Here is a 22,961-nt window from a genome sequence, read left to right on the forward strand (position 1 = left end):
TCTGCAGCGTCTTCGGTTACGCAGCGCCATAGCTCTGGCTTACCATGGTCAATTAGGGTGATTGACAGCTCGTTTTAAACCTCTAAACCGGTAGAATCAGACCCAAGTCTCCAAATGTGTGTGAATCACTTCATTAGCGAGTCAAAAGGACATGAATGCATGTGACGCATTTGTGCGGACATTCGCCCCTCTACGATCTAATGTCGCTCTGTAATGATCAATCTGAACAGTGATAGTTAGTGCAAAATTGTGACTATTTTGCATTACAAATGACTTCTTTATCTCTTTAATCACATTCTGTGTATGGTGACGTTCAGTTTTAAATGCAGCACAGCACAGTACAGTACATTACCTCATCAAAGAGATCACAGGCTCTGTACGGTGGACCTCTCTCTGAGACGAAGCCAGCGAAAGCCATGCCATCCAAAACCTTGGTGAGGAAATCGTTCTCGATGAGGCCTCGCTGGCCCAGGAAGGCAGTCTGGGTAATATCACAACTAATGTCAATTACAGCAGTTACAATCACACACAGAGGCAATGCAATCCTGTTCATGTGTGTATATATATATATGTATATGTGTACATAAATGTATACACACACATATACATATATGTATATATACATATATATACACACATGTAAATATACATATTTACTGTTCATGGAAAAAAAAACTAGAATCATGTTTCAAGCCATTTTTAGAATAAAATCTACAAAAGTCGACTTTGCGGGGGGGGGGGGGGGGATTGGCCTATTTAATTGTTGACATCCTGGACTTTGCAGCACGCATAAAAAAGGGAAATAAATCAAGTTCCCCATGACTCCATGCAAATGAATTTGATTTACGTTACATTATAATTATTTGTGCTTGCGGGCAGAAGAGATAAAACTCCACCCAGGCCAGCCAGAGTGAGCAGAGTGTTTGTTTATAATGTGATCCATGTGGGGTACTTTGAGAACGATGCGTTACCACGGCGACAGCACAGACGTGAAACAAACAACGGTTTCCCCGAACACAAAACTGAAAAACAAAAAAAAAAAAGTAAACCTAATACGTCTCACATGGCTCCGTGCCGGACTCTTTAGTGGACTGTGTCCGAAGCTTTGGATAAACAAAGGGATAACATCACGCACCAGTCACTGAGCCTCCTCCACCACACACAAACACACACAAACACACACATCTATACACGCTTTATCTGTCAGGTGCTCGCATCTAAGTCCACAATAACTGCTGAGACTACAACATTCTGAAGAGGAGCGGCGGGAGTTTAAAGTCAGGTCACGTCTGGTTTTTTTTTGGGGTGTCCTTATCTTACCTTGTGAAAATGAATAACAGGTTCAGAATGGATGCGAATGAGCTGCAGGCAAGACCTGTAGCCCTGGAAGAGTTGTGCAAACAACCTGAGAAAGACGGCCCTCACCTCCTTATCCTGAAACACACACACACACACAGATTATAGATATGAGTCGTCAGAATGCTATGTCCCAATTGCACAAATGCCAGTAATGAGTTCTAATCACTAAACGACCCTTCTCCAACTTGAACATTTTAGCGATAAGACACTGGTTTTGGTGAAGTTAAATGTGTTCTCCTCATGTGGGAGGAAGAGGATGATGATGAGGAGGAGTGTTACACTCATGCTACTTACCAACAACTTGAGGTTGGAGGGAGCAGTGCGAGGAGGAGGGAATGCATTGTCTGCTATCTCCAGATCAGGGTGCAAAACCTTAAAAAAAACAGAAGAAAATGCCTGTATTTTATTATTTCCTTCCACACTTTTTAACTGCAACAGCAGCATAAGTCGACGAAGATGAGTGAACAGATAGTTGAGCATATTAAAATAAAGTTGTAAAGCAAGAACATTAACCTTTCATGAGCTGTCAATGCACTTATGTGCTTAATAATGCATTAGTCTCGGTCAATAATGGATCTACAGATTTGTGCAAATGCGAAACAAGGACACACTATCTGGAAATCTGGAGAACAAATCTATTGTACTTTGCTAACGTCAATGTTTAATGTGTGTGTGTGTGTGTGGTTACCAGGGAAAGGGCCGTCTGGGTTTGGTGTAACAGAGGTTCAGGGAGCAGGGACAGTTGGATGCACTCGGGAATCTTGATTGTTCCTCCGTCTAAGTCGGCAATAATGACGTCCAACTGGTGAACACAAAAAACAGGTCAGGTGGTTTGATTGCAGCTACATGGAGACACAAGGTTTACGACTAAAGAGATTCATTCATTCAGCCAAAACCAACTCAGGGAGGGAGAAGCTAGCAGTGTTTTGGTGGCAGAAGTTACAGACTGGAGCTTTCCATTTGCCCTGATGCACTTTGACAGTGAACTGACTTTAGTCTCAAAAACAAAAAGTATCTCGGAATTACTTGAAATTTACCATCATAATAGTCGGCATCGCCCTGAACAAGGATCCGTTGAAAATATTTGCAAATCTCTTAAGGAATAATTTTAATGATTTTTTGAAATTCAGGAAATGATCCATTTGCCCTGATGCACTTTGACAGTGAGCTGACTTTAGTCTAAAAAACAAAAAGTATCTCCGAATGACTTGAAATTTACCATCATAATAGTCGGCATCGCCCTGAACAAGGATCCGTCGAAAATATTTGCAAATCTCTTAAGGAATAATTTTTATGAATTTTTGAAATTCAGGAAATTATCCATTTGCCCTATTCAAAAAAATCGAGATAAATATTCTAGGACTTTGTTGATAACTTCCTGGTGTTTAGTACAATTTGATCTATAAGTCGTGAACATAACAGTGGATGCATGTGGCACATCTACACTCACCAGGTCTTGGATCTCATCCTGAAAAATGGAGTGCACTCCAATGATGAAGGGAGTGGGTGAGCTCAGGACCTCCAGCCCGGGAAGGTAGAATAGGGATGTATGGGTAACTGCAGACATGGAGACAAGTGGACAATGAATACAGGGACGTATGTTTAGCTGAGGAGTCAGAATCACTGAATGTGTGGGTGGGCAACTTAGACTCTAAAAGTGTACTTCCCTGTTGGGAAGTGGACGATTTCAATATTCTATTATGAAACCGAAACTCTAATTAGAGACGAGTGAAATCATATGAAGCAACAGAGAAAGCAGAACAGTTAGAAACCGTGGTGCTCTCAGATAATATTCTTAGATTTTGTAATACAACACTTACAAGTTTTTGTACATCCTCAAATATACCAATATGACACAAACACAAATGACTAATAATGAAATAAAGTAAAAGTTAAAAAAGCTGAAATAGAGGAGGATTAAATCCAGAGGAAGGCAGGAAGATTACTACAACTACTACTACTACTACTACTACTACTACTACTAATAATAATAATAATAATAATAATAATAAAAGCAACAAAAATAATGATAATTTCCTCGTTTTTGGAACATAGAGTACATACATACATCTATCTAATTCAGCAATTATAGTTCCTGTAAAATGTGATCTTATTGTACTTTTTTCTTTTTACAATAGTAAATATAGTACTTACTGTGACTATTGTTAAATTTGCCCGGCTTGGAAATGTCTGTCATTCTTGTTTTACATAATTATTTTTAAAAAAAATTGCAGTTTGCAGCTCTAACTACAGTGATGAACAAATAAATAAATAAAATAATAAAATTAATAAATCAATTAATAAATTAACAAAATAATAAAATAATTATTAAATACATTAATTAATAAATTAAATAAATAAATAATTAAATCATCAAATAATAATTAAACAATAATTTTAAGATCATTCTTCGAGGACTTAATGTCACATGAAACTCTGTCCTGCTACAGAGGTGGAACACACACACACACACACGCACACGCACACGCACACGCACACGCACACACACACACACACACACACACCTGTATTTCAGAGGAAACATGATGGCCTCCAGGGCTCGCGACGCCTCCCCGAGCCTCTGGTAACTGGTGGAGTGAAACAAAACCTTGTGTTCGGTCAGAACTGCACAGAAAAGGCTGAGGACGTTTTGGATTCCTGGAACGAGAAAAAAAAAGAAAAAAAAAAGAGTGAGAATGAATTTAATGTAATGAGGTATTTGTTGGAATGCAGCTGCCACATTACATTGTTCCAGGTTCATTCATCATTCGCTGCTATTTGTGGAGGAATTCTCTAACCTTGAACACAGATTAGAACATACAATGACCATTTGAGGGGGTTCTGAGGGGGGTAATCGCTTCATGACTGATTACAGCAATTTAAAACATACATATTCTGTAGGGTTTTCTTGTAATTGAGGCCGCTCAGCAATCTTAATATAAAAGACTGGACTGGTAATGGTGTTGTATAAAAGTTCCCAATTTAAGACTCGCTTAATCGGATAAGGGAACATCACATATTCTGCACAGCTGCTGCAGCATCAGATGGTTTTTATTCATTAATACAGATTCACTGTTTTCACTGCACTGCTTTTTACGTAGGTAAAACCACCTATTGTAACATATCCAGAAATATTGGAATAATGTATGCAGATTTAAATATACAGTAGAATTGCCCTCACTCGCTTAAACATGAAGTGGAACGCAAATTAATTTTTCTACTATTTCATATCAGCTCTATATGCTGTGAAAAAGGTCTTTTAAACCATGTTTATGTCAGACATGCTTGAGTGACATCGTTCCAATCTAATATACATTTTTGGTAACACTGATGCACCCTGATGCATTTTGACAGTGAGGTGACTTTAAAAAAAATAAAAATAAAAAGTATGTTGAAATTACTTGAAATTTTCTATAATCATAGTCAGCATCACCCTGAACAAGGATCTGTTGGAAATATTTGCAAACCTCTTAAGGAATAATTTTTGTGAATTTTTGAAATTGAGGAAATCCATTTGCCCTGATGCACTTTGACAGTGAGCTGACTTTCTTCAAAAAAACAAAAAGTATCTTGAAATGACTTGAAATTTTTGCATTTTTGGTAACACTTTAGATTAGAGAACAAATATTCACTATTAACTAGGTGCTTACTAACATGCATATAAGTTGCATACTAGTCCTTTATTAGTAGTAGTAATCATTAAGCACCTTATTCTACCTCTATTACGACATGAATTAAGATTTTTCCTGGTATTAATGGTGAATATGTGTTCCTAATCTAAAGTGTCGAAAGATAAATAAGCTGAGATTACACACACAACAAATGCATGATGTCCCATTATTATTTCCAGACGCATAAACTGCTAAGTCATTTGGAAAAAAACAACTGAATAGAAACCTACGCAAACTCATCTGTGGAAAAAACAAAAGGAAATTACACACTCACACATTCACATAAATAGAGTATAAATAATATTTCAAATAGTGATGTGACAATCGGGGAAGAATTCTAAGTTTACAGTTCCTGTTGTTGTTTCCTATCAAGCCACCGCCAGACCAATTCATCACACGTCGTCGCAGTGATAAGCAGAGAGGAACCCTGGCAGACGCATCCGCACCACTGGGGGCACCACTGGGTCTGGATGTTTGCGTTATAAACAGGAAGCACGAGCCTCGACGGAACATGAGTTTTGAAGGTGACTCTACCAAACTACCAAATCGTGACTCAATCAGAAGGAAAATCAGATTTCCTCTCGGACACCCGATCACACGACAGGTTGCAGAATTACAGGTGTTCACTTATCTCGTGGAAACATTTCCTAAAGCCCTAAATATAAAAACACAACAAGCAGCCTTCTGACAACAGAAGACACAAAAGCAACACACAACAAACAGCAGCGCAGCAGCAGTGGATGGCCACTTTTTTTTTTTATATCTTGGAACGATGGAATGTACTTCCTGTCTGGTGTGACATGGTTTAACACACATTCCTCCGGAGGTGACACTGGTGACCTGCAGCGCACACACACACACACACACACTCTCACACTGCAGCGACGTGCCTACACAGCTATAGAGCTGCTGCTCTGTCCATATATGGACGTATGGATGACCTCATGCATGGGAAAAGGGTGCACGTGTTCTCCGTGACTGCAGCTCGTCAGCTGACGTATGACATTTAACTTTCTCGTCAGGATGCGGAGAATTTACGGCAAAATCCTTATCAGCGTGTGCCCGAGTCTGAGGCTCTGACACTGTTGTTCTGCATGTTAACACTCTGGTAATCTGCATATGACACTTCACTGCACTTTGTAGACACTCACTCACCAGTGACCAAAAGTAAGATCAGCTAAAGGGATGGGATTTAAAAAAAATTATTATTAGCTTTCAGCTAATTGTCTTCATCACTATGGTACGAGTATGCGTAAGCAAATTGAGATTTGTATTAAGGTGTTGAAGCAGCACCTAACACTGGAGTAGAGCTGCAACTAACGATTATTTTACTCCTCCAAACATAATTGTAGGTAGCAACACAATATTTAGCAGTAATTTGTAGTAGAAAACGAAAACATTGTTACTTGACTTTTCCCCACTGTAAATACACTCATATATTTATATATTTATAATAGACCAGACCTCTGCACAATTGCCATTTTCACTTTAACATCACTCATTTCTTAATATTATTGTTCTTTGTTGTCCTTGTTCTTATGAGTTGAATGTTTGTCATGTCATGTTATGTTAAATGTACGGCGTGCAAAGAAAAACCGGAGTCAGATTCCTTGTATGTGTCCTCATACTTGGCCAATAAAGCTGATTCTGGTTCTGAAATGTCCTCATTTTTGAAGGAAAATCACTTTTTTTTCAATGAATATAACTAATAAATTCTAGCTGCAAATATCTGGTTTTTAATGGAATATGTACATAGGTGTATAGAGGCCCATTTCCAGTGTGCTAATGGTACATTGTGTTTGCTAATGGCTAGTGCTGTTCAAAAGGTTAACACGCGTTAACGCATGGCGTGTTTCCATGACGACTGACCGGAAAAAGACACGCGTGACGTCATGTTGACGTGTTTACAACGGGCACCGTTTACCAGTTAGCTCCTTTAGCTGCGTTAGCTCCTTTTAGCGCCTGTTAGCGTTAGCCTACAGTGGAACTGGAGCGGTCTGTTTATTAGAGCAGCGCTAACAAATAACCAGCATACCTGTGCAACTGCGTATGTGTGCCTCTGTTTTTAAAGTTTAGTGTTAACTTTAGAGACTCATTTTAAGAATCGGGAGTCACGTAAACATGACGTCACAGCACTACTAATGGCTAAACCCTTGAAAACCCTTGTGCAATGATGTTAGCACAGCTGAAAACTGTTTTATTTGGAATAAAAATCATTATTTCTAATCTTGTCAATGTCTTGACTATGTTTTCTATTCATTTAGCAACTCTTTTGATAAATAAAAGTCTGACTTCTAATAGAAAACACACACAGATTGTATAGGTGAGCCCAAACTTATACCTAGTTACTAATAAATATTGCGACTCAGATCTTGTGCTCATGAGTCAGACATGAGTAGAGGATGCACGGACTCACCGAGCTGCTGGAAGAGCAGAGCGACACTCTTGCCTGTGACGGGCAGTGTGTCGTTCAGAGGCGTCTGGATGAGTTGTCGGTCTCCTGCTCCAAGGCTAAACAGCTTCTGTAAAGTGAGGGAGGTGAAGGGGGAAAAATGCAGAAAAGGTCAAGGAAAAAATGTTTGTGTCTATAGGGTCAAGCAGCTACTGCTACATCGACAGTCAGTCAGTCAGTCAGTCAGTCAGATTTATCACCAAACGTCTCATTTAAACAAGACACGCGCCGTTCAGACGCTGCAGACGCCGCCGCAGCTGCAGGGCTCGACGTTTGATTCTCACTGAGCAAACGTCAAATACAGACAAATACAAGCCCACGGCTGCAGAAACATCACCTTTAAAGAAAGTTTCTGCTACTGAAATGTGCATTTACTAATAATCATCATTATTTAAACACACAGTGTGTACTTTCTGCCACTAGGGGTCTCTCTCTCTTTCAATCGAAACAATAACAAAGACCTGGTTTGATCATGAGCTTTGGCTCACATCCTGATGAAGTTACTGATCCTCTCATTATTTTTTCCTCTATCTAGATAGATAGATAGATTGACCTAGCTTGCTTTGTAGTAAGCTAACTGCTGTCAGTAAGATAGATAGATCGATAGATAGATGCTATATCTAGCTAGCTTTGTAGTTAGCTAGCTGCTATCAGACAGATAGATAGATAGATAGATAGATAGATAGATAGATAGATAGATAGATAGATAGATAGATAGATAGATAGATAGATAGATAGATAGATAGATAGATAGATAGATAGATAGATAGATAGATAGATAGACCTAGCTTGCGTTGTAGTAAGCTAGCTGCTATCAGTAATATAGATAGATCGATAGATAGATGCTATATCTAGCTAGCTTTGTAGTTAGCTAGCTGCTATCAGACAGATAGATAGATAGATAGATAGATAGATAGATAGATAGATAGATAGATAGATAGATAGATAGATAGATAGATAGATAGATAGATAGATAGACCTAGCTTGCTTTGTAGTAAGCTAGCTGCTATCAGTAATATAGATAGATCGATAGATAGATGCTATATCTAGCTAGCTTTGTAGTTAGCTAGCTGCTATCAGACAGATAGATAGATAGATAGATAGATAGATAGATAGATAGATAGATAGATAGATAGATAGATAGATAGATAGATAGATAGATAGATAGATAGATAGATAGCCTCTGTTTTTAAAGTTTAGCGTTACTTTAGAGACTCATTTTAACAATATGGAGTCACGTAAACATGACAGTTAGCCTTGTTAGCTGTATTAGCTTCTTGAGCGATGTTAGTGTGCCTACAGTGGAGCTGGAGCGCACTTTTTATTAAACAAAAAGAGCAGCGCTACAAATAACCAGCGTACCTGTGTAGTGCGTACGTGTGCCTCTGTTTTTAAAGTTTAGCGTTACTTTAGAGACTCATTTTAACATCGGGAGTCATGTAAACATGACAGTTAGCTCCATTAGCATGACAGTTAGCTCCATTAGCTGCGTTAGCTCCTTTAGCGGCGTTAGCAGGCCTTCTTCTTCTTGCTGCGAGGCAGCAGTGCTAGCCCCTACTCCGCCGTGGGACCCAATTTGAGGATTTGATCATTGCAAATGGCACTTTCGTCACATTGACCCACTAAATGTGATGAATATTCCTCCCCTGGAGCAGCAATAAACTCACAAAGCAGCTTTCCAACACATTTTGGAGACACATTCTAGCAGCTGAAGTGTGAGTCAACTATTGCAACACTCGCGTCACCTTTGACACTCGTCCACCAAAAATCATATTCCGAAGTAATGAGGGAAATTTAACGCGCTGACATTTTGAATATATCCCTCTAAGCTGCCATAAACACAGGTTTAAGAGCTGAGCTGTCAATCTTTCGCCTCACTCTCGCTCGCTCTCAGGTGAGGTATTTTGCTCCGAGCAACGCGGTGGAAAAAATGACAAGTATGTATTGGAAATGACTGCCTGTGGCTGGACAACCATCTCTGGCATCACCTGAACTTGACACTTGTAAATTGGACGCGTGACACCTGTAAATCACTTCAGAGGCTCAGCCCTGGTCTGGTCTGGTCTGGTCTGATCTAGTCTGGTCTGGATCTAAAGCGTAGTGTGGGGGAACAGGCTGGTAGCCTAAGGTGCTTTGGGGCTGGGCCTCGGTTAAAAACTCACCTGGGATCCACCGGCAACGGGAACCTGGAATGTGAAGAGATTGGCCACCAGACACTCCAGAGGGTAACACAGGCTGTCGATGTAGACGGTGTAGACCAGACCCAAGCAACCCTGGAAGGACATCAACGAAATATAAATCTGACATAGAGATACAGAGGATAACGCTTACTTATATAGATATTTGTTATGTTTATAAGACAAACATGACTCATTACATTGGTTTAAGAGCAGTATCTAACGATAAATTTCTGCAGAAAAGGTCGCGGAGCTGATTTTCCTGGCTAACTCCTGGTCAATATTGCTCACCTGCTAGCTGGCTGTAAACTGTGGAATGGATTTCCTAAACAGAGGTGTACATCATTACTCCGCGTCTCATTGAGACACAGGAAATCCATTCCACTCTTTGCAGCCAGCTAGCAGTAAGAGAATCACCTGTGGAGACATTTCAGCAGATCGGAAATTTCCGATCCATGAATTACGTGTACATCGGAATCCGATACCGATACTGGATCGGATCGGCCCCATCCCTATTATTTTCACGATTGCAGGTAAAAGTACCTGCAACCTTTTACTTTAATCGTGAAAATAATAGGGATGGGGCCGATCCGATCCAGTATCGGTATCGTGTTCAGATACACACATAATTCACGGATCGGAAATTTTCAATCCAACTGTAACTATTTCAGATCCGATCCGTCTGTGCTTTAATGTCGTCTGCTGAAATGTCTCCACAGGTGATACCCTTACTGCTCGCTGACTGCAAAAAGCAGAATGGAATGGAATGGAGTAATGATGTTCACCTCCGTTTAGGAAATCCATTCCACAATTTCCAGCCAGCTAGCAGGCGAGCATTATTGACCATTTGACACCTAATGTGGTAAAAGTACCGCATTAGGTGTCAAAAAGTAAAAGTAAAGAATAGTAAAATAATATAAAATAGATTAACTTAGGAACTTAGGATGGAATTTGTGTTTCTTTAAATCAACTAAATGCTTTGCTTATTATCCGTTCACTGTTAATAAAAGCAAGGCCAAGTGTAGTGTAATAAAAAGTAAAGATATGGCTATAAAGTAGGACATTTGCTTGTTTTCACCAATAAATGACTCACATTCTGTCAATCTAACAAAATTCCTGAGACCCTTAGTTGGAGTTGAAAAATCTCTTTCAACTCACCTTTAACTCACAAAAACACGCTGATATTATGGAAAGACGAGAGGAATGCATGCGTACATGGTGTAAGCATGCCGTGTTCCCTCCGAGATAGGAAAAATATTTTTTAATCAAGATTCAAACAAATCTCCTTTCATTACCCGGAATATTTCGGGATAATCCAGCCTGGACACGAGGATGAGACTTTTTGGTGCAAACACTTGAGCCGGCTGGATCAGGCCGTCCTCCTCAGCCGCCTCCTCCTCGTCGTCCTCGTCTCCGTCGGCCTCGATGCTCTTTGATCCCTGAGACGTCGCAAGACAAAGACACAACAAGAGTTCATCAAAGAGACGCCGTGGACCGTGGACCTTCATGGTCAGAGAACACCAGCAGACCTGCAGAGCTCCTGCTGGGGCTTCTGAACCCATCACAACATTGGTTTATTTGTACATTTTCCAGGAATAAAAACCCAACAAAGAGAGTTTTCAGCGATGATTCCGAGTAATTCGTTAGATAACGGCTCGGTTCAGAGAGACTTGAATGGAGAAGTTGTTGAAATTTAGTCGCATTAAGATGAAAAGCGCCGTCTTTGAACCCTCGCATGAGACCACGTCATAGATTTAATCAAAAATCCTCCGTTGTCTCCAGAGAGAGAGGAGACACATTCACAAACGTTTGGACTGTTAACTGATCTCTTATCTAAATCTGTCACGTTTCAGCGCAGCTGCTCATCCCTCTGGAGCCGTCGACTGCACACGACACGTGTAATGAAGCTGCGGTAACGCAAATAAAAGATCTCAAAGACGATATTATTCGCTCATCGAAGAGTCCAAATGGGAGTTGAAGAGATGATGATCTTCCCTCTCTCTCTCACGGTCGCAGAAAATGTTAAACATCAGAAGCTGCAGTGGTCACATCACCAAAGATGGCTATCGGCTGCACAACGTCGCTTTTTATTATGGTTTGTACTGGAAACATTAATGTAATTTACACATTTAGCCACTGAAACAATATAGGGGAGCACTTTATATTAGGGAACACATATACACTATGAGAAATAAAAGTTCTAAGTATAACCATATAGGAGAACCCTTTTTGGCTCCAGGTAGAACCTTTATAAAAAGGTTCTACCTGGAACCCTTTGGAGGGTTCCAGGTAGAACCCTTTTAAAACCCGTTATTCAGTAAAGTGGTTTTAAAGGGTTCTCTGGATCAAAATGGTTCTTACTGGAACCATTAGTGTTACCAAGAACCCTTGAAAAACCCTTTCTTCAGGAAAGGGTTTTTCAGAAGCAAATGGTTCCAGGTAGAACCTCAGCCCTTGTAGTAGAACCCTTTTGGAACCCTTATTTCTAAGAGTGTATGTGCTTATTAACATATATATATATATAGTTGCCTTTATTAGTAATCATTAAGCACATATTAACACCTTATTCTACCTCTATTATGACATGAATTAAGATGTTAATACAATATAAGGTGTTAATACATTACGTTATTAAGAACCTAGTTAATGGTGAATATGTGTTCCATAATCTAAAGTGTTACCATATATTGTATATAAAAGGACACAAGATAAAGATGAATAATTCATAATAGTATATCACCAGAAACTAAGGCTGAACCATTTAGAGAAAATAAGAAATTGTAATATGTTCAAAACGTAAATTGCGAATGTGGTTTGATTTGTAACTCAGGTCAAATATTGATCATGTAATAGATTTAAAACATAAAAACATTATTAATTGAGCAATATAACAAAAGAGGGAGTGCTGCGGTCACAGACGATGACATCACATTATTATTGGGTTTAAAAAAAAATAAAAATCAGTTATTGTGCTCGGCCAAATCCAATATTATCACAACTGGAGCGACTTGATTGTTGCCTAGCAGCACAAACAGCGACATGAGTTTACTTTACACTTTGATTCATGTCCACATATTTGTCATTTCGTGCTCTCATAATATCAGACACATTTGTCATTCAGTTCTGTTATAAATCATTGTGGTCTGTGTGTGTTTAAAGGTCCCATATTAGAGCCTATTTGTCCAAGTGAACCTAGTTAACCCTGGTGTCCTAATGAACATGTCTGTGACATGCTTTGGTCAAAATACCATAATATTGAAGCACCACAGCAGTTCAATCACCTGCCAAAACAGCGCTGTTCAGAACGCTCGCTTTAGTACTATCTCTTTAGGTCAAACGAAACTTAAGGGACAGGAAATGACATCAGCCACAGAGGCTACTGGGAGCTAACAGCAGTTAGCATTTGGAAAAGTGATCATTTGCAGGCTCTAGCAGGCTCATTGCCGTCATATATAACATGTATCCACTGGACAGATGAATCCTCTGAGGCTGGAAGTTTGTGTAGAACTCTGTGCTGCACTGTGGAGACAAGAATAGAACTTTTCGCGAACTTTGGTTTTGCATAATATGGGACCTTTTTAAGTCCACTCACTTTGAGGATCGCCCTCACCCCAAATCCTACATTAGACACTTTCTGTTAAGGCCGTGGCTCTCAGGCTGTGGTTGGTGTAAGATGTAAGTGTGTATGTAAGTGTGTGTGTGTGTGTGTGTGTGTGTCCGTGAACATCCTGTGCAACATTAGGGAAAGCGTCTTTTACTCCCAGGGGAACAGTGGTTTACTAGTAACTGTCCATCACGACTTCCTCTCTACAGATAACAGACGGCTTTCGTTCTCCATCAGTGGAAATTTACTCCGATGTCTTGTGAGCAATGCTACGAGGGAAAGGAAATTTCCCCAATCTTCAACTTGTCTTCTACTTTAAAACAGAGCTGCATTTCTTCAAGAAATTATTCACATTTAAGAAGCTAAAACAATCAGAAATCTTGTTTTAATCATGAAAAAAGCTTCAAACCGATTAATCGATTATCAAAATAGACGACTGACCGGAAAAAGAATGCGCGTGACGTCATGTTTACGTGCCGCGACACCGTAGTCCAGGCACCGTTTACCAGTTAGCTGCGTTAGCTCCTTTAGCGCCCGTTAGTGGCCTACAGTGGAACTGGAGCGGTCTGTTTATTAAAGGAAAAGAGCAGCGCTAACAAATAACCAGCGTACCTGTGTAACTGCGTACGTGTGCCTCTGTTTTTAAAGTTTAGCATTAGTTTAGAGACTCATTTTAACAACCTGGAGTCACATAAACATGACAGTTCGCTCCGTTAGCATGACAGTTCGCTCCGTTAGCTGTATTAACTACTTTAGCGCCCGTTAGCTCGCCTAGAGTGGAACTGGAGCGGTCTGTTTATTAAAGGAAAAGAGCAGCGCTAACAAATAACCAGTGTACCTGTGTACTGCGTATGTGTGCCTCTGTTTTTAAAGTTTAGCGTTACTTTAGAGAGTCATTTTAACAATCGGGAGTCACGTAAACATGACGTCACGCATGTAATTTTTTTCCGGTCAGTCTCCATGGAAACTCGTCATGCTTTAATGTGCGTGAGCGTTGACGCCGTTGACGCGCCAAGCAATCAATTAATTGTCTCAGCTCTACTTTAAACATTACCTTTTCTGCTGTATATTCCAACGCAAGGACGAGAACATAAAATACGAGCCGTTTTCCGACATAAACGTAGCCTTGTCATTTGCTAATTTGCTTAGTTTTATTGAGATTTCCATTAAAAAAAAAAACTCCAAGAAACGCAGAATTAACTGCACATGTTGTGAACAGTGAACAAGTGATTTTTGACATGAAATCCTTTACTCTACCTCTACATCAACAAGCTCATAAAAAAAGAGAAAAAAGCAGCAATCTGGTTGTGATTGTGTCTCTATTGTTGAATCCCTGAGTTTCAGCAGCCTCTCATTCCTCAACTCAAGCCCTTATCAAAATCTGGTATATATATTTCTACAGGCAGTGAAAACATGCCACGCGTGCTTCGGTATCTCAAGGAATACAGGATCTAAATATCCCATTCAGATGAAGGTCACGCTTCAGCATTATTTTTTAGGGGGATTTGGTTCGATTATTAGACAAAACACATTCCTGTGCCGCTCCGTCTGGACTCGGCACATTAACCACGTCGGGTTCAGACGGTGAAGATTGTTCAAACACCCTCACGTTTCAGGAGGATCTTCACTGGACCTGTTGATTTAGGAGGAACGTGATGTCTGAGCGAGACCAAATATAGACTCAACTGAAACAGTCTGGTGATGATGCTGTGATTGCTTTTACACTATATGACAATATGCACCACTATATCAGGTTCAGGCTATGGCAAAATGCTATCTTGTCTGCAGGGTTAGTCCGTTGCGCTACAATCTTAGAAATAAAAGTGCTACCATATAAGGTTCTTCGGCTTGTCCTCATAGGAGAACCCTTTTTGGCTCCAGGTAGAGCCTTAGTGTTACCAAGAACCCTCTTAAAACCCTTTATTCAGGAAAGGGGCTTTAAAGGGTTCTCTGGATCAAAATTGTTCTTACTGGAACCATTAGTGTTACCAAGAACCCTTTCGCAAAGAAAACGTTTTTCAGAAGCAAATGGTTCCAGGTAGAACCTCAGCTCTTGTAGAAGAACACTTTTGGAACCCCTTTTTCTAAGAGTGTACACTTGGAAATAAAAGTGCTAAGTAGAACCTTTTATAAATGTTCCACCTAGAACCCTTAGTATTACCAAGAACCCTTTTAAAACCCTTTATTCGGGAAAGGGGTTTTAAAGGGTTCTCTGGATCAAAATTGTTCTTACTGGAACCATTAGTGTTACCGAGAACCATTGAAAAACAAATGGTTCCAGGTAGAACCTCAGCCCTTGTAGAAGAACACTTTTGGAACCCTTATTTGGTTCCAAAAGTGTGTAATCAATGTATTTGTCTAAAGTGATGTTTTGAGCCAATCTCAGCTAACATAGGGCGATAGGCCGGGTACACCCTGGTTCACTACACTCTTAGAAATAAGGGTTCCAAAACGGTCCTTCTACAAGGGCTGAGGTTCTACCTGGAACCATTTGCTTCAGAAAAAAACCCTTTCTTCAGGTTTTTCAAGGGTTCTTGGTAACACTAATGGTTCCAGTAAGAACCATTTTGATCCAGAGAACCCTTTAAAACCCCTTTCCTGAATAAAGGGTTTTAGGAGGGTTCTTGGTCGAACCTTTATAAAAAGGTTCCTGGAGCCAAAAAGGGTTCTCCTATGAGGGCAAGCCGAAGAACCTTATATGGTTCTACTTAGCACTTTTATTTCTATGAGTGTAGTCCATCACAGGGACACATATAGAGATAAACAGCCATTCAACCATCCACTCTCACATTCACACCTATGGTCAATTTCAAGTGTCCAATTTACCTTAATGTGTTTTGCCTAATATTACATGTTTTTGGGCTGTGGGAGGAAGCCGGAGAACCTGGAGATGCCTCATGCACACATGAGGAGAACATGCAAACGAACCCTTGTTCCATAACCTCTTTGCCAAAAATCTAGTTGTAATCGTTCAGAGAAAATCATAAAGAGATATTTTCAGCCCTAGTTCCTGCACAAAGACAGACCATCAGCCAAAGACGAGGAAAACCACATCTTCCCTCTGATTCGATCAAGGCTGCCGTTGTTTTTGTCAAGTTGAGGACACTGTCTGCAATCAACACTGCTTCGGACAACTTTGCAGTGAGATAAATGCTGACCATGACCGTGACCGTTTCCTCCTCGCATCAAAACATGTTTTTTGGGTAATGCTCCTGTCAAGCGCCCCTGATCTGGAGTCAGTGCCCAGGCAATGGTCCTAGTTCCGAGGAGGTTTTATAGCAGAGGATGGGTAACATACAGGTCAAGTATGATGGCTTTCTTGCAAAAAGGTTTTATATATCGGGTATAAAAACCTTTTTGGCACCTTGGAGAGCAAATGGCAGTAAGCATATAGTTCACTGGTGTCAGGATTATGAGGGAGGTTCTTGAAAACCTTTATCCTTCCTAAGTAGTTCCTGGTTTTGAAAACCCCTGCTCCAGATTCGGCTATTGTGCCGTTTCCTTGGCAACGTGCCTCGCTGTAATCGGGGGGCAGAGTTTCTTAAGAGCCAATGATGGGAGATACTTCTGATGTTGCTGAGTTGGAATAAAAAAAACCAACCGGTTTTTATCTAGAATTGTTTACTTCGCCAAACGACTGATCTATTTTTGGTTCCTCGCTCCCTTTGATGATGTTGCAATTTCCTCTAATGCTTCATCCGTCCCGTAATGCTTTTGAAACCACTGTGAAAAAAATGCGCCAAGCGGTTTAAAACTGAAGAATCTTGACATGATTACGGCCTGATTCACACTGATGGTAAAATAACGAGGAAAGGATGCATTACTACAACACTGGTGATTCTTCGCATTCCACCGACGTGACTCTTACAGTGACTGAAGGCTGACAAGTGTTTGCTGATAGCATGACTGGATTTTTGAAGTAAACACAAAAACATTTGGCTGATCGGAAAGGAATGCGACTGACGTGACGAACTGGCTTCCACATGTGAAGCGATGTGAGGTCACAGCGGGGGAAAGGCCACCAGTCGTTGTTTTCTAAGGCCTCCAACGAAGGGGAACACAATGAAACAATTAGGCCCCGTCCCATTTCTGCCCCCTTAAAATTTCCACTTGGTTTGGAGCGCCCTCAACCGTAAATTCCCCTCGTTGAGGGGAAGTGGCTTCCCTATGGAATTGGGTCACCACTATATGCAAATTAGCGTAGCGAAGGTAACGAATGTGCTAACCTACGTGTCACATGTTGACAATTCTACCGTCGGATCCAGCTGTTGTGTTGCCTGAGTTTGTTTTTCTCCGTCCTCGTGAACACTATATCACTAATGTGATTGAAATCTGACAAGTCCAGGGTATTTGTGTTTGTGTTCGTATTTGTGTACCAGAGCTAGCTAGCGGCTATTTGCCGAGTGCTTCGAGAGAGTTTGCCGAACGCTCTCGAAGCACTCGGCAAATAGCCGCTAGCTAGCTAGTTAGCTAACTACCGTCATAAATCATGACATTAGCGTTCAAAGTTTGGATGTATAGCAAACCAAACATATTCCAACACATTTCTACATTGTAACGTGTTTATTTGCGAAAATATATGATATATATATATATATTAATATAAGCGTGGTGAACGTAACGAACGTGCTAACCTATGACAATTCTACCGGATTAGCGTGGTGAACGTAACAAACGTTAGCACGTAACGAACGTGCTAACCTACGGCAATTCTACCGGTGGAGCGTGCTACTGTTTTCATTCAGGAAAAATGCCTGCCGGATCCAGCTGTTGTGTTGCCTGTTGCGTTGGCTGTGTTTGTTTTTCTCCATCCTCGTAAAAACGCTATATCACAAATGTGATTGATGTAGCAGAGCTAGCTAGCTAGCTAGCTAGCGGCTATATGCAGAGTGCTTCGAGAGAGTATGCCCGTTATGTAGAGCTATATGACGGGCAAACTCTCTCGAAGCAATCGGCAAAATAGCCGTTAGCTAGTTAGCTAGTTAGCTAGCTGCGTTCATAAATGGTCTGGACTGGATACAGACCAATAAGTCTAAACTGTACAACTGCAATCTGGTCATAAACATTATTACAAATGGGATTTCTTTGGTTTTTTTTCCTTTGGCGGCCCTCAGTCCAACGTTGGGTTCCTAAATTGGCATCAAAACTTTGAGAACCCCTGGGTTAGTGAAACAATTTAGGGTTAGGGGAGGTATCAGGACGGAGCCTGGTATTCTGTGGGCTTTTGGCATAACACAACATATTAATGAGATCATTGACAAGTACACAAATGATCATTTCCCAACAGTAATAATTCATGGGGATTTTGAACAAGACCAATCATAATCAACCCCAACCTTCAATCAAATGGGGTGGACTAAAGGTCCATCCTCTCTGTTAGAACAACAAGCCTCTGCCAGCTCACAATTCATCAGCCTGGCTCCAAACACTGCCTTTGTTTTACACTAATGCCTCTAATTCTGGAGGATATCATGCATGCAACAGGCATTCCTGAAAGTCAAAGAAGTGCCAACAAACAAAAAAAAAAACAATAAGAACTGAAATGAAAAACAGAGACAGAGATTTATCACATCGGCCAAGTGAGATTACGCTTGAAGAGTCCATGAGAGTGACACACGATGAAGACTTCGCCCTCCGGCTCACAATCCTCACAATCGAGAGCGATCACTGCGATAATCTCATACGAGGATTAGGAGGAGGACCAGATGCTCACCATTTTGTCAGAGTTTATGTACAAACACAGAGGAGCTGCTTTAACGACAGTCCTGTCTGCGACAAGCCATCACACGACATAATAACTGCTCTGTGTCTGACAGATAGAAGTCAGGACACTCTGCACTTTAACCCCAATTAAATCCCAAGTCTACTACTGTTCTGGAGTCTGCTCTTCTTTTTGTTGTTCTTCTTCTCTTCGACTTCATTTCCTCATCAGGAGTTTTGAGCTTCTGTGGGACATCTGAGCTCTAACTAGTAAAGCAAAGGTACTAGAGTAAGAGCAGGTGCAGATACTCTTGGGTGAACTTTAAACCACTGATAAAGCACGACAAGGGTCTTTATACAGAGTTTTTCAACGTGACTCTGGTGCATCATGGATATTTAGACGCTGAAAAGAAGACTGGAGAATAACTGTTTTACAGTCATGTTCTCGGCCACATGTTCACACATACACTACTTACAAAAAGTGAGGGATATTGGACAAGAACATCTCTATGAAAAGTTGATGCTACAGTGATTTTCTACCATGAAAGCAGGGCATTTAAGTAGAAGGATGCAATAGTTATTTCTCTATCTCAAACCAGAGCGAACAACAGTGAACAAAACATCTCAATAACTTGATCCATTTTAAAGGGTTGTCTTGGTTTCATGATGTCAACAGTTGAACATCATGATGGAGACGACTGTTTGGAGACGAACTGTCATTGAAGCAGAACTTTTCCAGCAGACAGTTGTTAGAGAGCAGCATGTTATTCAATAAGAACTGAAACATTGAACAATTGGACACGTGCATTTAAAGGTTTAGAGAAGGTTAACTTAAATTCACCAGTAAAGGTTAGAGTGCATTTTAGGTGCTTTCTGAAACTGAATCCAAAAGCCAAACATGCCTAACTTTGTCAGAGTAAAAATGTGTGAAGAGAAACATCTCTGCATTTGCTTTGCGTGCACTTTAATATCTACAGATTTCACTCATCACAGTTAATGAGGCTAACATGGAGGGACAGTGGCTACTAGTGCTGATGCCCAATAGTAGAAATGTCTTTTTCTATGCTCCTGATGGAGCTCCAGGAATCTTGGATAAGATGCAGTTACCCATGGAAAGATCAACTTATTTGAAAGAATAAACAGCTGCATAACAGCAATCAAACGTGTTCCAGGTCAGCATGTGTGTGTGTCTGTGTGTAGTGCAGTGTTACCTGCAGGTTGACCTCGGCCTCATAGAAAGTGAGGCAGGAGCAGAAGTGACGATCTGATTCGATGTCCGTCAGCACAACGGTGAAGAACGTCGGTGCTTTTCTGTCTCTGGACAACCTCCAACCTCCGGGCTGGCAGAACTGTAAAATAAATGCAATAAAATACTGCGATTAAATGACATTATATAATACAAACACAAAAGTGGCACAGACGCGGTCGTGTAGAGCTTCAGTGGAGGTTTCATCTCAGAGGTCCATGATCTGAACATTTCAGAGACTAAATATTGTTCTGTGTACGTCAAATGTTCAGTCATTATATTCCATGAGACTTCAGAGACGTGGGCATCAGCATATTTCAGTGGCTAAACCATTGAGTCTGATTCTAAAGCTCCCACAAAAGCTTGGACAGGATGTCCTGTTAGAGCTCAGTAATAACATCTATACATAAGAGCAGGAAATAGCATTTTAAAGCATTTCTTTGCTAACGAAGACATCGTCATCAACAGTTACGCCATCATTATTTCTCTATAAATAGGTTCTGCTTCATAAGGACATGCTTAAGAAGGCTATTGGATGACTAGAAAACCCTTGAAAACCCTTGTGCAATGATGTTAGCACAGCTGAAAACAGCTTTATTTTGAATAAAAATCATTATTTCTAATCTTGTCAATGTCTCAACTATATTTTCTATTCATTTTGCAACTCTTTTGATGAATAAAAGTCTGACTTTTAATGGAAAACACCAAAAAAGTTGTATAGGTGACCCCAAACATTTGAACGCTACTGTAGGTATAGAGAAAAAATTAAAACATGGGGCAGATACAAGAGTAGAAGAGGCTTAAATATTGGATGCAGGAAGGCATTTGGTCCAAGAACTGGGTGTTTTTGTCTGGTCTCTGTTTTTGTCTGTGAAAACGGTGTTTAGACTGCTCCTCAGGGATTACACCAGGGATTACCAGACACATGGAGAAAGAGAAGAGGGGGCACACACGGTCGGGATGTGAGAGGGCAAAAACACATGGATTAACGGACAAAAAACAAATACAGCGGCAACTAGAGGACAAGAGATAGAGAAGAAAGGAGGGAGGAGGGAGGAAATGGGGGAGGAAGGTTTTGGCTTGTTAGACCTGGAGGATTGGACCAGGATGCCATCACCGTCCAGCAGATACAATGGCTCACAGGAAATCTGTTAAACCTGCATTGTGACGAGGTTAGTGTGTGTTTGTGTGTGTGTGTGTGTGTGTGTCCGTCCACTCAGGTCAGACGTGACCCGAGGACCCAGGTGGGGGAAGAACTGTGATCCTGTCTGAAAATATTCCAACTATGCCATTCATTGTTGTCAAAAAGAGATAAACACCTTTGGGGCCTGCTGCATAACTCAGAAGATCACAGGAGATGTGACATCCTGTGTGTGTGTGTGTGTGTGTAGGAGAGCCACTTGCACTATGGAGGCCAAACAGTGAGAAGATCGACTTCCCCAATATGAAATGAGCATTTCCTTGCAGCCCTTATCTCGTCTGCAGGTCTGCAGAAAGACACTCGAGTGCTGGAGCAGGTTCAAAGTCACTTTCAGGGAGTTTAGCTTAGTGTTTATAAGACTTTTACTTTATTCACTTTATTCTCTTGCATCCATTACAGAACGCTGACATTGTTGTCCACACGTTTAACCCAAACAATGAATCGTCAAAACTCTCATGCCAAACTCTTTCTGGATCCAGTTTACCACCAAAATCTCATCATTCCTTCCCTGGGCCTTATCCTAAAATGATTTCCTTAAATCCATCTTTGACTTTTCTTGAGTCGTGCTGCTCATAACCAAGCAGACAAACGTGACCAAATCCATGACCGCCTTGGCACAGGAAACCGTATCACAACCACATGTGCAAACAGAGGTAAATGCTTATTATTTTATTGGTTCAAACATTCAACTCGACAAATCGTGTCATTTATAACTCAATCAAATGTGGTTATAAACACATATTTCTGTGGTTAGTCCGTGCTGGCGATCTGATATTTTAATACCCGGGTCTTTAACAAGGGCCTTTCTGCATGGAGATTGCATGATCTCCCTTGGGTTTTCTCCTGGTTCTCCCACAATCACATGGGAATTAGGTAAATTGGACACTCTAAACTGACCATAAGTGAGAGTTTAAAGGTGCATTATGTAATAAATCTAAAGCTAACTGGCCATAAAATCCTCCTAATATGTCACAGAGACTCAGGAATAATGTTCATGTAACAAACTGAACTCACCAACAACAACAGTACAGACAAAATATTTGCATTAAAAAAAATATTTTGCAGACTGCAAATCATGTTTTGGCGTCATGTGGCGCCACCCACCGCCATCTACCAATAATTGCAGTCAGTAAAGTCTCAGCTGCCGAGCAACCACGGGTTGCCAGTTACTTCAGAAAACGAAATCTAAAAGACCTCTGTATTTTGAATTTGAATGTAGTAACTGTTTTTGCCCACATTCTTACATATGGCACCTTTAATGGTCGATTGTCTCTATATGTGGCCCTGCGATGGACTGGCGATCTGTCCAGGATGTGACTCCGCCCCTCGTGAGAGGATAAAGAGGTATATAATGGATGGATGGATGAGTTAAAAGAAGGTCTACATATTATAGATAGTTACAAGACAATATACAGCCTTTGGGCAGCGATATCCCAATTGGCATCAGTCAATCAATCAGAGTCATGGTCTGATACTTGTATTTGCCTAACAGAGCTGCAACGTAACGTCATTAAAATGAAACAAAAGCAAAACAAGAAATTCTATTAACAG

The 22,961-nt window shown here is 40.6% G+C and overlaps 1 protein-coding gene across 1 annotated transcript in view; it reads right to left on the reverse strand.

Annotated features, from left to right (window-relative positions):
- Positions 1–22,961, reverse strand: part of sbf2 (SET binding factor 2) — a gene marked incomplete at its 5' end in the record, with an annotated part of 128,264 nt that overhangs the window by 58,662 nt on the left and 46,641 nt on the right. The window contains 11 exon segments of the mRNA XM_083890897.1: positions 353–481; positions 1,321–1,434; positions 1,654–1,731; positions 2,048–2,161; positions 2,810–2,885; positions 2,887–2,916; positions 3,885–4,017; positions 7,447–7,552; positions 9,645–9,755; positions 10,955–11,098; positions 20,175–20,312. Coding sequence (XP_083747023.1) covers positions 353–481; positions 1,321–1,434; positions 1,654–1,731; positions 2,048–2,161; positions 2,810–2,885; positions 2,887–2,916; positions 3,885–4,017; positions 7,447–7,552; positions 9,645–9,755; positions 10,955–11,098; positions 20,175–20,312 — 1,173 coding nt within the window.

This window comes from Microchirus variegatus (genome assembly GCF_963457635.1).
Source record: "Microchirus variegatus genome assembly, chromosome: 6".
Lineage (NCBI taxonomy): Eukaryota > Metazoa > Chordata > Actinopteri > Pleuronectiformes > Soleidae > Microchirus > Microchirus variegatus.